This window comes from Rhagoletis pomonella, unplaced genomic scaffold (genome assembly GCF_013731165.1).
Source record: "Rhagoletis pomonella isolate Grant_MI unplaced genomic scaffold, Rhpom_1.0 Rhpom_scaffold_00008, whole genome shotgun sequence".
Taxonomy (NCBI): domain Eukaryota; kingdom Metazoa; phylum Arthropoda; class Insecta; order Diptera; family Tephritidae; genus Rhagoletis; species Rhagoletis pomonella.
Genome location: NW_023458562.1, coordinates 45314332 through 45329866, shown reverse-complemented (window position 1 = coordinate 45329866; position 15535 = coordinate 45314332). Strand labels below are relative to the sequence as shown.

At 35.0% G+C, this 15535-nt stretch overlaps 1 protein-coding gene across 3 annotated transcripts in view; it reads right to left on the bottom strand.

Moving 5' to 3' along the window:
- The window catches only part of LOC118744935 (homeobox protein 5), an 84385-nt gene that overhangs the window by 43673 nt on the left and 25177 nt on the right, over positions 1-15535 (bottom strand). Inside the window, exons 2-3 of one of the 3 annotated variants that reach the window (XM_036478376.1) lie at positions 3458-3606; positions 1842-2346 (exon numbers count right to left, since the gene is read on the bottom strand). In XM_036478376.1, coding sequence (XP_036334269.1) covers positions 1842-2247 — 406 coding nt within the window. In that variant the 5' untranslated portion in view covers positions 2248-2346; positions 3458-3606. Of the gene's footprint in view, positions 1-1841; positions 2347-2916; positions 3087-3457; positions 3607-15535 lie in introns of those variants that run through there. The other 2 variants (XM_036478375.1, XM_036478377.1) reach the window with 2 other exon arrangements.

The window sequence follows — 15535 nt, the reverse complement described above, 5'->3', positions numbered from 1 at the left end:
ATTTTCGACAAGCTGATGTCATTTGTAAAAAAGCCATAAACATTAACAAAAAAAGAAGACGAAAGTTTTTATGTTCTTCATTTGCAAAATTAATTTGGGATATTAACGTTGATTTGGGCTTGCAGAAATGCCAAAATGGTATACATATGTACATACATACTTCTGCATAAATATATGAGCATTTATTTAATTTTTCCTCTTTGAGTAAATTAATTAATTGATGAAGTGTTGACGTGAGAAGAGCGTTAAATTTTTTTTAGTATTTTTTTTTGTTATGGGCACAGCGGCAGTTAATTTTATTCAAATACATAGGAGCGGGTGTGGAGGAAATTACGTGCATTCAAGGTTACTGGGTGCAACCAGTAATCCAGTAGGCAGAATCCTACCAATTAACCTGCGTGTGCTCGGTAGTCTACATTTTTAGCATTTTCGCAGAAAATTTGTAATAGATAAAATAGTTCCACTACAACCGTGTGCGAGGCTTTCAGTATCTTCCTGAAAATCAATGTTAAGCAATTTTGGCAATTAAGCGTACAAAAAAATTATTTCCGAGACCCTTCTTATAAAAACGACTCTCTTGATCAATAGTCTACGAAATTTAGACACCATATAACAGCATACGACAGTCAATTTTACCCACACTAAAATTGATATACACACAAAACTCGGGGTCAAATATAGTAAAAGTGCGTTTTTAGTTTTCTCTCTGATGTCAGGATTTTTTAAAGTACTTTAAAATTTCAAGGATATGTAAAATAAGAATAAATAAAAGAGAAAACTCTGTAAAATTGAAAGAAAATTAAATGTGTTGGTGCACAAGGACGAGAGGATATTGAAATTGTCTTCTCAATTTTATTAGCTGAGTATAAAAATTTTTTTTTAAAAGGACATTTTCAATACCTATTCGTAATTGTGCACTACAAATTTTAATGTTCTTCAATTCCACAAAACTTTCTGTTAATTGGATGTCCGTATTGTTATTCTACATTGCACTGAATTTTTTAAATAATTTTCTGAATTTTTCATATCCTTAAACTTACATTTATTTAAATAAATCGAGTAAAAGGTCTGAAATTTTAAGAAAAAGCAAATGCTAAGTTTTATTCGTGCGGCCCACGGCCCATTTTAGCTGTCTCGGACATGGCGTGTATCTCGTCCAAAAAAATTGAGTTGCCTTTCCTTGTTCTACATAGTGACACTTCTTGGAAAGATATTGTTGAGCTTGCTTTATTCTGTCTTCAAAGAGACACAGCATACGACAGGTTGCATCTGCCGATGGTTTCGTGTCAGGTACTTAAAATGGCAATATTATGAAATGCGTTAGCTAGACAAGGAGAAGAAGGCCCTTTTAGAGGGAAAAATGGAAGGACAACATTTTTTGGAAAAAACGCAAACACCAATAATTTTTCTATATTAATTCAGTCATTTTGAAGGCACGTATGCCAAAGTTTTAAAAAAGCTCTATGTACAATTGATATATATATATAGTACGGCTGACACAAGATAAAAGCTTTCGCTGTCCAACAATGATTTTAAAAAATAATAACCAAAACCACATTCTGGCGCAAAGAGCGAAAGCTCTCCCTGGTCGTGATCGCTGATCTATAGAAAGCTTAAAAAAGCTTTGTAAGTCACTGCCTTTGACATTGGTAGTTAGGTGGTACAAAGTTACTAATAAGTAATGTTAAAGAGAAGAGATTAATTAATTACTCACAGCAGCAACTGGTTTAACGATAACACACCATGATCACCGATTAGATACTAACCTGACTATCTCAACTGTCACTAATTAGATACAAAATTTTTTGAAACAAGTAAAATATATGTACTTCGGTACTCACATATATCCATAAGATATGTTGATGGCAAATAACCGGCCACAGCGGCTGCACTCGCCAGTGTCTGTTGCAATTCCAAAGGCAGCTGCAGCAATGCTTGCGTGGTGGCGAATGCTGTAAATGCCGATGACGGCGAAGGTGTTGGCGATGAAGAAGCCGCGATTGCTGCAATTGGTATTGTGGGCGAACGAGCAGATGTTGGCGTTGCGCACGGGGTTTGTGTAGAGGTGTTATACACTGCTACTGAGGCGGCTAAATCACTTAAAGGTGGTGATGTTGTTGTTGTAGCTGGTGCAGCTGCAATAGCTGCGGCGGCTGTAGCGGCCGCAGTGGTCTTTAGTGGCGTTGTTGTGGGTGTTGCAGCCGCAGCAGCAGTGGCGGTAAGCATGGTTGCATTTACTGTTTCCATTGTCACGCTATGTATCTATTTATTTAGTTTGTTTTGTTTAATTTTTTATTTTTTAATATATTTTAATTATTTTCTTAAGTGTACGCTTGCGTTTTTACACTAAAATCGGAAACACATAAAAGGAAATTTTTGAATAATATTTTAATTAATTTTCACTTGGCTTGATTGGTATTGGCATTAAAATTGTGAAACTTAGCCACTACACAGCTTGCAAAAAAATCAAGAAAAAATCACGCCAGAAAAAAATGCAAATCTAGGCACAAACCAACCAACTGCCGCCAATCGTTGAATGCAATCACTCGTTAATTCCTCATACCACCGTTTGCTCAAATCAGTCACGTGATCATTAGACACAGGCAATGAATACGAATATTGGCGGCAGCGTGGGCGTTTGGGAAATGGGATATGATTTCGTTGCTAGCCGGGTAAATCACGCGATCAATTGCCGTCTAATGCGCCTGATACCGCCTGCAACAACAGCAACAATTGCTGCGAAAGGCACCTTTTCTAATTAGTCGCGTTTCGTGTTATAACTTCACTGTTGGCTTAATTTTTTTGCAAAAAATACCGTTATTGCCTGCAACTAATTGCTGCGACTGGTGCTGTTGCTTGCTTGCTTGCCAATAAATAATTGCTTTCTTTGCACGACTAGCGATAACTTTTACTTACACAAGGATTTTCACTGGCTTTCGAAATATATAATTATTAAATGTTGCACATTTTAAAAATTTTTTGCGAAGTAATTTTTATTTATTTTTTTTCTCTCTTTCAGATTTTTTCAACACAATCAACACGCGATAATCGGCCGAGCGCACTATAAGTGTTTTGTTAAACAGAAAGCGCAAGAAAATTAACAAGTGATAAGAAAAAAATATTAGTGCAATTTTGCTTTTTGACTTGGGAAAAAAAGAAAAAAAAAATCCACCGCAGAGGCATGTACCTTTCATTAAAACACTATTGCACTTTTATATTAAAAAAATTTCACAATTTTGCATGTTACAACAGCTCGCAGCTTACAACCGTTAGCGGCCAGCGTTGCATTTCAAATGTAGATTTTTGTAGCTGTAGCGCACTATTTTATGTATGCACTACAAATGTTTAAGCTTAAAGTAGGAAAAGTCTTACAACAGCTGCAGCAGCTACAAGTTTAACACATTCTTTGCAAATTCATATTCAAATTTTGATTAAATTTTTTTTTTTTTTTTTTTACTTTTTCAGTTGCTGTCTGCTTCGTTTTTTGCTGCTTCAGTGCGCAGGCGCATATTTTATATTGCTTGCGTGTTCAGTGTTGAGTTCCTCTTGCACATAATTACATACATATGCAAAACACATACAAACAAATTCTAATCAAAAGATTTGCTGAAACGAAACAAAGAATTGAAAAAATTTGGGTGAGTGCTATTGAGTAAGTTATTAATAAATAGTATTATTTGCTAGGTGTATATACATAAATATATATATAAATACTATTTTAGTTAAAAACTAAGCAAATATAAGTAAAAGCCGATATATTTTTCCAAATTTGGAGCTACCGACTCCACGGACAATATAAGGGGCAAAAATAAAATTTCAATGCTTACATTTTTTTAAAGAGGTTAGGTTAGGTTAGGTTGAGGGGATCGTCCTCGGTTGGTGACACACTTAATTATTATAGAGGTGGTTGTTTGTTATTGCACGTAATTTTTAAAGTGAGCCACTACTCAATCAATGAAACGTCCCGAGCCAATTACGTTGTTACGAATATGGCTAATGACAATAACCGAGATTGCATTAGGGTTGATTATAAAGTGTGAGCAAAAGTATTTTAATCTTAAGCTCTCGAGCGCTGGTCAAAACCCATTAGAAAAAGTTGAGGTGATTCCACACCGCGGTCCCTGTCGCAGTTAGGATCAGATGTGATTTTTACAGGGACCGTAACGGTTATGAACTTTTAACAAAAATCATAATATAACTGTTAAAATTGGATTTCTATTTTGCTGGTCAAATTTCAACGTTAATTCATGATTTTTATTTTTTCGAAATTTTTTTTATAGCTTTTTTTATTTTTATTTTTTTCGGCCAATTTTTGATCGTTGTTTTTTAAATTTTTAGTTTTTTGATCATATTATAACCGTTATATTCAGATAAACATTTTTAGATCATAAAGGATTCAAATTGGTCATGAAGACGTAGTATTCGTTGTAACGGTTAAAAAAATAAAAATCCAAAATAACTTAAATTAGGCTGAAAAAATAAAAATCTAAATTTAACGATTGCACAGGCCAACAAACATGGAAACAAATTTTGGTGCGCCAAATGATAAAGCTGTTTTTGAAAGAATATTAAGTGCTGGTTGCGAATCGTGTAAGTTCCCATCAGCTCCAGATTTTGAGAAAAACGACTATAAGTGACCATCAAGTCAAGGTGCAGAAATGGTATTTTCAGGGATAGTAGTCGAGAGTTCTAGCTTGAATTTAAGCCTAATTAGAAGGTCATATCAGTTCTAATTCTTTGCTAGAGTTTCCCAATTATTGCAAAAAAAAAACGGACTTTTCGACACTTTGACCTCGCATTTCTCGAAATCTGCATCTGATGGGAACTTTGTACTACCAGCAGAGAAAATTCTACCAAAATCAGTGTTGCCCTGTGTTATTCTTGAACAGAAAAACAAAAATTAAATGAAACGATTTTACAACGATCAAAAAATTAAAAGCTTGATATTTAGCGGTTATTTTTGGTTCCTGGATTTTTAATACCAGCCACGAGCTGCTACCACGGTGATATGGCCAACTAGACAGACCTGTCACTGGCACTTATTTATACTCGTGCACATAAAGCTAACCAGAGAATACCCCGACGAAATAGAGAGGGAGGCACTCGCAGAACAATTTTGACACTAAACTCAGCTCAACGTACGGGTTCCTGATTGAGGTCCCGCCTTGAGCAGTATGCCTACTGCTTCTTTAATGGCAGCCACTTTTGGCTGAAAAACTAAACCCTAAGTTGATGGAGAGCTCTTGACAGAATACTCACCACCACGTCTTCCATAAAGCTTCGACCAACTGCGGAAAAGTTCACTGCTTCCTCCCTCAAGGCACCTCACCCAAGCCAATCCTCACTTTAAGGAAGGTTTGTAGAGGAAAGGCTGACTGGAGTCATTCAGACCCCGGCGAAGTCGATCAACCTTACCCCGTTATCGGAGGTTTCGTCGTGGAGGCTTAATTTTCCGACGATGAGACTAAATATCCCTTACTTCTTTACCATGGAATTGCAAATTTTCTAGTATGAATTTGACATTGAAATGGTCGTGGATGCGCTCCAAGCGCTTTTTAGAAGTAGTAGACGAGGGTAGACGATAACAATGTCTTTCTACAATTATAAATTCAACGCCGAGTATGCGCTCCTTTACATGAAAGCTTAGTGTTACCAAATGTAGCAGGGGCCTCTGCTTTCTCTAACTGGTGGTGATGTCAAACTTTCCAAGGACACTAACCGGCTGGACAAGGACACATCCCCCTTTAAGTGTCCCCGAATTCCAGGTAAAAACCCTCAAACAATAGGCCTTTAAACGTTCGCCATGGTCGCCAAAATAAGGTAGTCTCATTCAAGGCAATTTTGCCGATGAGGTCAAAAATGTTTCCATAAAAAAACCAAATTCAATGCTATTTTGTAGCATAAACTTTTAGTATTTCTTCATGCCAAAATTAAGCTGAGACAATGGTCCATTAAAAGCTTTTGAAACTGATCACATTACATAACTTTTTCGCATCATTAATATTTCTTATTAAACATAAATCACATTGTTGAAACCTCAATGCAATCATAATTCATTTTCAATTTGATGCGATCGCTTGATATCACACAACAACATTGAATTTGCAAAATTATTTTAACGGCAAGCGACAGTGTACGCGTACGCTTTAAAAAATTAAAAAAGAGCGAAAAAATAGAAATATGTACATTGATAAATAAATATACTATGCATACATATGTATGTACATATGTATGCAAATAAAGCAGCGCGTGATTGCACAAAAATTAGGCGAGGCTACAAAAAATTAAAAGAAAGATTAAAAGAAAGAACAATGCAAACAGCAAAAGCATAGAAGATTATCTTTGCAAATGTCGTTGAACGGCCTTAAATATTTGGCAAACTACGTTGAATAAGAAACTCCATGTCTGGGCAAATCTTCGTAAGAAGCGAATATGTTTAGGATAGAAGGATTGTGTGTGTGTAGAGCTTACAACAGAAAGCTCACAAAACTTATTTAATCACTTAAGGGCCGGTTACTAAATGCCTGGGTTACACTAATCTGCGGTTAAACATCGTTATCGACGTCTTCGACTCCATGCATACTACAGGAAGTCGGTAACGTCGATAACGATGTTTAACTTGTAGTTAGTGTTAACCAGACATTGAGCAACCGGCCCTAAGTGGAGAGACGCTAAGCTTCTATGTAGTTGGTGTGCTAACGGAAAAGAAAAGATCTGCAGGAGTTGCGAAACGTATCGAGGAGAGTGTGGAACTCATTTTTTGTGAATGTCCGGCACTAAGTAGGCTGTAGCTGGACAAATTCGACAATTTTTTTGTATGGAAAAAAATGCCTCATGAAGTCAGAAAAAAGGTATAAAAATCAACGCGCTTTTTTAGCAACTTAAGACTTGCACATTCTTGCCCTAGAATTTTATGGGCTATTAAACTGCATACTCAAAAAAATTCTAAAAAATCTTAATAAAAAGTTGCAAATTTAGCTGAAACTTTGCAGATTTTTCATAATTTTTGCACAAAGTTTGAAATCTGGATTTATGTGGTGTTTGTTATATACTGAGCTAGACTTTTATGGAAAAATAATAAACATTAAATAAACAAAAGACAAATAGCCAAAATTTATCAAAATGTTGTTGGCTTAATTAGCTGATCATAAGTGTATGTACATACTTTTGGAATTATTCTTAAGCCTTCGTTTGCTACTTTCTTTGCACAAAACCTGTTGATTCCATATAATTTGCCGATAAGAAAATGGGCCGTATGCATAAAAAATAAGCGATTAGATTTTCTTAAAATTTCATACCTTTCACTTAAATTTATTTGAACAAATCGAGTAAAAGGTCTGAAATTTTAAGAAAACGCATTTGCTTAGGTTTTATGCATACGGTCCAATATTTTTTTGTTTTTAAATCACTTTAACAATTTTCTTTCCTTTTATATTTATTTTCGTATTCTTTTTATATGGAATTGTATTTTTCACGTCGCTATTTCGCACACAATTTCGCTTAAACAGAGTTAAATTTTCGAATATCGTCGCCAGCTTCGTTCCCGTCGTCGGCGTCGTTATTATTTCTACCGTCACAACGTATTGTAGAATCGAGACTAAAAAAATGAAGCGCTTGAGTTTCGACACAGACTCAAGACAGCCCACCGCCAGTAAATGTAAATCGAAAAAAAAAAAAAAAAAATGTGTTTACTTAAGGAATTTTTAAGCTATTTTCTGCAATGCTTTTATTTTTGCCTTTGTTCGGCAATGTTTGCGAGCAATTGTGTGCGCATTCATTCAATTCAATGATTTGAAATTCTCACTCGCGTCGAACTAAAATTCAAACAAAGAAAATAAAATAAAATAAAATGAAAATGTATATGTATCCACGTAAATTGCCAGCGGCTTAAACACGACTCTATTGCAACAAAGATCGCTGAAGATCAGCACATACATACATATATGCATTGACTGCAAAAATGTACAAAAATACAATAAAAAAATTCGGAAAATGTTTGTTTGTTCAAACGAGTATGTGGCCTGCCGCAATCTACGAGTACTATATGCGCGTGAATATGTTTGATCGGCGGTAACGTCATTGTTGTCGAATATTGCTGGATGGCATCAGCAACAATGCTTACTTACTACACTAACAACTTAAAGTGTGTAGACAAGCTTGGAAATTGACGTTTGCTTTTTTCGACTTTTTTTAAGTGGCTTTTTTTAAGTGTGGGTGGCAGTTAAAAAGTTTTTGTACGTTTGCTTTTGCTTGGCATTCAAGCGAGTCAAAGTTGAATAAAAAAGTGTAGAAAAATGATTGCCACACATCGGTTTCGCTTTCATTTTGCACACAAAGCCCGATTGTGAAGTGTAGCAAAAGGGCAATGAAACCCTGTAAATACGGCATAATTTGTATGAAGTGAAGATGCTTTTCGCCGAAAATTGCTTTTAATATGTGAAAATGAAAAAAAAAAAAATAAAAATTGGAATGCAGTGAACTTTTAGTGAAATGTGAGAAGTAAATAGTGTAGGAAATGTGTACCTCTTTAGATTGTACAATATTTTTCAAGCTAAAATTGTTTGATTTTTTTTTCATATAAATAGCGAAATTTAGGAAAACTTGCGTTGACTTTTTTATTTATTTTTTTTAAACGGTCTTGAGCATATTGTTCCATAAGAAATTCATGTTTATATGGAAAAAAAGTGCAAAACGCTGTCAACAAAAAAAAAAGAAAATTTTAAAAATCAATGCGATTTTCTTAGCCGCTCAAAACATGCACTTGTTTTATTAGAACTTTATAAGCTTGTTAATCTACCTTTCAAACTTCTTACAAAAGTTATAAAAATTCAACAAGTTTTAATAATTACACCCAACAATTTTAAACTTTTTATTCAAAAATTTTAGAAAAATTCTAGGTACGTAGTTTTATAGCCTATTAAAGTGCATATTTTGAGACGCTAGAAAATCGCTGATTTTTTATATTTTTTTTTGGCTGACGGTGTTGTGCATTTTCCGCCATATAAAGTATGCTCTATGCTATGCGTTTAATGTTTGTTTTACAAATTGTGATTGATGGGATTAATGAGGGCTTCAAACTAATTTTTTTTTAGTTGTTTTAATATGGCTTTAATTTAACAAGAAGCCATATTGCCAAAATTTCTAAAAACATTGATAAATATTTATATTGATAACAATAGAAAATATCGCTAATAAATCGATAGCAATCTCTAAAACGGCAACGATTGTTGACAGTGTCGATAAAAATCGCGATAATTTGATCAATAAATATGCCGATAATGATGTCGATAAATTCTTTATCGATAACTGTATAGAAATAAAATCCAAAAATACGTTGATGCATGCAACACAAATTTTTTGGATAAGGAATTCACTGAGGAGTTTCTGCAAAAGCCCAAAAGTTATTCATTGAGGAGCTTCAAAGACGTGTGCAAATAATTCCCACGATTTAGGCTCCTTTCCGTGATAGTTAAGAGAAAAAACAGGCACTTAGGCCATGACAGGAGAGGAGTCCCTGAGCTGCTTTCCGATACACGTTTTTTTCCATGAACCGCAAATCGAGTAGAAAGAAGTGCCGGTAACTTTGAATAGTTGTCTCCCGCCTCTCTTCGTGAGTTATTGCAAGCAGTTAGTATAATTTCAAATCCTTCAAATCACCTGAACTTGTCGGAATAATTCCCGGGAAGCCGCAACAGCCAGTATAGGGATTCGGTCGTTGATTAGCCGTATTTTTCTGAGCTGCGTAGGTGGAGATCAAGTGTTCAGTCTTTAGGGCCTGTCAAGATTAAAATTATTTTCAAAGCAAAAAAGTACTTCTCTTTATCTCCAATGAATTTCTATTATATTGCAACTGTACCCTGATCAAAATCCCTTCGTAAATCGCTAGTTTAGGCCACTAGATTCCTGTAGCGCCTTTTAAATAGAGACTGCCGGTATTGCTGATTGTGCTCCAGTGTAACTCCTTTAGAGGGGTGCATATTTTTTTCTTTGGATGCCATGTGGAAATCATAGCCGTAGGCTTGCTTATGGGATAATCGATATTGGACAGAAAAGGTCTGACTTCTCTCTTATTCACTACTGAATAATCACAGATCAAGCTGATATGTATGTGTATTAAAGAAAGGCGACATTCCAGAATATTTCACAGCCATTGAGTTGGAAAGATCGGATTTTCTCGGAGAGTTTCACAATCTACGACATATTTCTAGATAAATGACCTTTAGGTCGGCTCCGCAATCACTGGACGATTGCTTCGACATATAAATGCGTAAGTTTCTTCTTGACATTTGTGGATCGCAGAAGGTCCAAGTGGCTCTTTGGTCTGGCATTATATGTCCTGACAAGAGTTTTGATCGGGCTCTGCCCAATAGGTACCCATGTGATACGACAACCTCGGGAAAAGCAGACTTCACTTCCTTTTTGCTTATTGTGCTCAGATACAGATCTATAGGATCTTTTCTGTTGGACCATATGCACCTTGATTCTACGATTTTATTAGATTTACCCAGGGTAAGGAATTACCTTTTACTTTTTCAAAATATTTAGCATTGCTATTTTGTTATGATTAAAAAAAAAAATGTTTTTATATCGAGCCATAATCGCCAAAATAACGTAAGCGACATTTTTTTTTTAATTTTCTTTTTGATGCAGAAATGCATCTAAATGCTCTAGGAATATTTCTGCATCAAAAAGAAAATTTTGAAAAAAATGTCGCTTACGTTATTTTGGCGGCTAGGGCTCGATATTTATACCGATTTTAACTTCCGCTGCCACAAACGCATAAGTAAACACCGCAAACCTTACAAAACTCATGTCAGTACCCTCCCAGAATTAATTAAATCCAGTTTTACACAACAGTAGTAACCATTGAATTAATATGCCAACAACGATCAACTTAATAAAAGTTGTTAAACGACGAACTAACGCAGAAATGCAATACATCGACTGCCGACGACGACGACAAATAACTTTGACGCGCAAACAAGCAAAACAAAAAAGAAAAACATGTTATCGATATTGTGCTGCTGACGCTGTTGTCATTCCACCGTAACAATGCAACCGTGTGGGCATTCAAATGCTAATTAAGTATGCAATAAATGCACGAGTCAATTAAAGCAATAGCAAGAGCGATAAAGGAGTCGTTAATAATGGTAATGAAATGGAAAAGTTAATAAGTACAAGAAAATCAAATGGCTAAGAGTCTCACAATTCTTAAATTTATTTGGGATATCCAGTATGCTAGAGCGAAATACATAAACATATAGGTATAGGGTGGCTCAAAAGGGGATGCAGATCTTTGACAGCAATTATTTATGGTATGTAAATGTTTTAATATATATTTTTTAAACGATTGGTACCACATACAGACTTTGGCAAACTTAGTCATGGAGCGATGCTCAGTTGGACAATGCTTAAAGATCCAAACGTTTTGTGAAAATGGTCATTCTGCAAGAAGTGCATTTTTTTTGTCAGCATAACCGGCCGTCAGAGTCAACAATTAGCCGTTCGGCGCAGAAATTCGACCACAACCTTGCGTCATCGTGCAGGTCGTTCCGTGTGGTTTTTGGGCTAGCGGAGTCATTGGACCATACTGCTTCCAAAATGATGCCGGTAACGCTGTTACGGTAAACGGTGAACGTTATCATGACATGAAAACAAAGATATTAAGGCCTGAATAAGAAAACATGGACTTGGATAGTATGTGGTTTCAACAGTACAATATCACTTGGTACACAGCGCGACCTTTGGGGTCGGAGTTCCCAGGACGCATTATCGCATGAAACAACGAGGTTAAACAGCTGACGAGATCTTGCGATTCGCCAACAAGGCCGAGATTGCAGAGCTTAAGAATGAAATCCTATGCGTTCTAAAAGATATGCAGCCCGAACTATGCCAAAAAGTCTGGGAAAATTTTGATATGCGCGCTCTGTGCTACCAGAGTGGTCGTGTTAGACATTTAACGGATATTGTGTTTCATACATTAATACACTAAAAAGGATGATGACTTAAAAAAAAAATATTTCGACAAATATGTTGTGTTGTAGATACAGTTACTCCCAAAATGAGCATACGGCTATTTTTGTTAATATTCGCAATGTTTTACATGCGAAAATTTTTTTTCATTGTGTATTAAAATATGGCTTATGTCCATCAAAAAATTTTCAAATTTTTTTTATTTGAAAAAAGAAATGCGTGGGACAGCCAGCTTAAAAATTCTAAAAAATCAACGCGAATTTTTGGTAATCTGAAATTTGCACATTATTGGACTAAAATTTAATGGGCTATAAAACTGCATACCTGAATTATTTTTAGAAATTCGTATTAAAAAGTTCGCGATTTTGCTGATACTTTGCATATTTTTCTTAATTTGTGAACACAGTATCATTCTCGGATTTAAATGAGATTTGCTAAAAAGCCATATTTAAAAACAAAATTAACAAAAACAAATTTAACATGTAAAACATGTCGAATATTAACAAAAAAAGAGCCCTACGCTCAATTTTGGGAGTAACAGTATGTATTTATAAAAAAAAAAAATCTGCAGTCTTATTGAATCACCCTCTACTAGTAATAGAACAATACGTACGAGCCCTCATTCATTATTCATGCGTAGGCCTTTGTAGAAAAATTGTCCAAGCTCGTTTAAGCCTTGAGAACCATGAAATCGATTATGTTTCGTTTGAGCGATAAGTAAACCGTTTTTTTTTTTTCATTCTATTTAGTACGTTTTTATCAGTTATTGATTTGTGGTATTTTAGAGTTAGAGAGGAACATATTCTGTGAGGAAAATTGCTGAGAAATGCGAAAATGCACTTTTAAAAATTAGGCGCTATGAATAGCTAGACTATAGCAGCTTCACTCAAGAGTTATATTTAGTATATGAAAGTGAAACCTCAACATTAAGAAGTTGAAGGGGTTGGAAAAATTGTTAGATATACCCATTTCGTTACCTTTATGGAATATGAAAACCCCAATACAACTACAAATTTATTTTTTTTAAATTCGTCATAAGTTTAGTTTTGTTTTGTTTATAACGGGACTCCAACCGTCGACATACGCAGAATTCACTACGTAGAGTCAAAACTTTCGTTATATAGAGGCTTTTGCTAAGACGACTTTAACCGGCAATATATTCCGAAGGTTTTCATGACCAAAATTTTTTTCGTTGTATCTATGGAGCATTTTTGTATGGATAATTTCGCTACAACGATGTTTTTTCAGGGGACTCGGCGAAAATTTTGTTATATGTATTCAGTTTTTCGTTTTATCAAGGTTCGTTATATCAAGGTTTCAGTATAAGTATATAAGCCTCTATAAATCTTCCGGTATCGCTTAATATCAGGTAACGAGAACGCGTGCCGGTTTTGCTTTAGTTCTTAAGTATTGAGAGCAATTCGAAGAGAAACAAAATGAGAACAGAAGATTCGGGAACGTTTCCGTAAAGAACAAAATGTCAACAAAACTCTCAAGAACATTCTCAATTAGAACGAAACTTTCTGGAACGTTTTCAATGATAACGAATGTATCGATATTGTTTTCAAGGAGAATAAAATAAGAACCAAAGTCGGGGGAACGTTCTACTTAGAGAAACTCTTATCGTTATGAATGAGAGGGACGTCTGCGTGTTGTGGTGAAAAATCGTTTCAGTGAGAACCATGCTTGTTAATTTTAAGTTAGATAGTTTATCATTAGGTGAGCAGCGGTCCTTCTATGGAAAAATTTTTAATTTTCGGTGGAAAAAAAAAAAATAAAAAAAAAAAAAAAAAGTTCGTGTCTTAAGTCTTTCGTTGACTTAATTTGCATAGTTATCATTAAGTGGTTTTTATGAATTGTACTACTCAAACATTTCAAACTAATGCACTATGGGCCAGCGAAGGATAAAAAGTGGCCAATATTCGAAATCTTATCGGAATGGCTTAAAACTTGCTACAGGAGTTTTTGGGGTCGGTGATTACGAATCTAAAGTAAGATTTTAAAAATTCAGGATGGAGCATCCGATATGGCGCACGCATATAAGTAAAATTGTATTCTTGCTTCCATTCTTCGCGAATAGTTCAGATACGATTTGCACCCATTTCGTTCTCTGTAAGAACATTCCTCTGAGGCTTTAGTACTCAAATTGTTTTCATGAGAAAGTTCCTTAGGCTTTTGTTATCGTTTTGTTCTTTGCCAGAACGTTAATGCTTCCTGTAAAGTTACTGAAAAATCTTCCGAGGTCAGGCAGTAGACCGGCCGGTTGTATAAGATAAGAAAGAAATTCGTAGAATAACTCATTAATTTGACACTTGGTTCCTGCGAAGGTTGAGCTCGCTATTTGCCTTAATAACAAATGCTTTTTTTGCTATTTTTTTGACAGAACATTTGATCAGAACATTTTCTATGATCGCTTTTCCATAGAATAAGACAGCGAAGATTCTTCGAAGTGCATTTCAAACCCCAGCTGCCTTAATCCTCATCCTTCCAGATGATCGGAAAACTTCTTTGGACCCTATTCTACCTACTGTTTTGGTTGTTTCCAGCTCTCAGGTGTGTACCGTTGGATATTTGTTCTATCAACTTGTATGAAAAGACCCGGCAATCCATTTAAATCACTTGTGTCTAAAATATGTCATGCATTCTTCTTCAAATTGTTGATGCTTTACATACTCGATGCACTCTCTAGGAAACTTGCGATGCGATTGAGATTTTAGATAAGTGTATATATATGTACATATATACATAGTATATAAATTGCACAAAAATGAAACAAGTTGTATCATAATTTAACAAAAAAAAATTGTGAAATTCGCCCACAAAATTGATTCTCAACACCTGTTGATCAAATATATAATGAGGTGAATACATACATACCTCGTAAACAAGGGAATTTTTACTGACACTTAAGTCGGACAAATTTGGGCAACACCTACGCTTGTATGAGCTCAATGACATGTCGTTTTCCGACGCTGTCGGTCAATGATATCAAAAAAATAACAACCAAAAAACAAAAACAATCATCAATAAACGCTAAAAAAATAAATAATTCGCGAAAGAAAAAAACCTACATTCCAAGCCAGGGCGCAAAATTCAAGCCTGCGGCGTAAAATGTCGATCATAAAATCGTTCGTTTTCGTTCTTCGAGTGATGAGTGAAATTAAATTCTCAATTTTATTGATTACTTCAGACCGCTTTTCATTTCAAACTGTCAATTAAAATTAATTCCAATTCAATTATTTCTTTGTTCCGAATTTAATTATTGCGTTTTCATTAAATACTGTATTTTATGCGATTTTTAATTTCTCTACTCGCTTTATCTTCTGACTGCTATTTACATACATACGTATACTATTTAATACTGTTTGCCAGTTTACGCCAATTCGCTGCAAATTCTACGCTCACACTTGCTTTTTAAATTGTCGGTCGTTCTTGCCTTTTTTGGAACACTCATAGCCGGCTCATTTAATTTACGAGCTACTTGACCCAGCGCCAGCAGCATTCAAACGATTGGTAGGCTTTGCCTTATGTCTTCGTTTTATATTCTTAAATTTTTTATTTT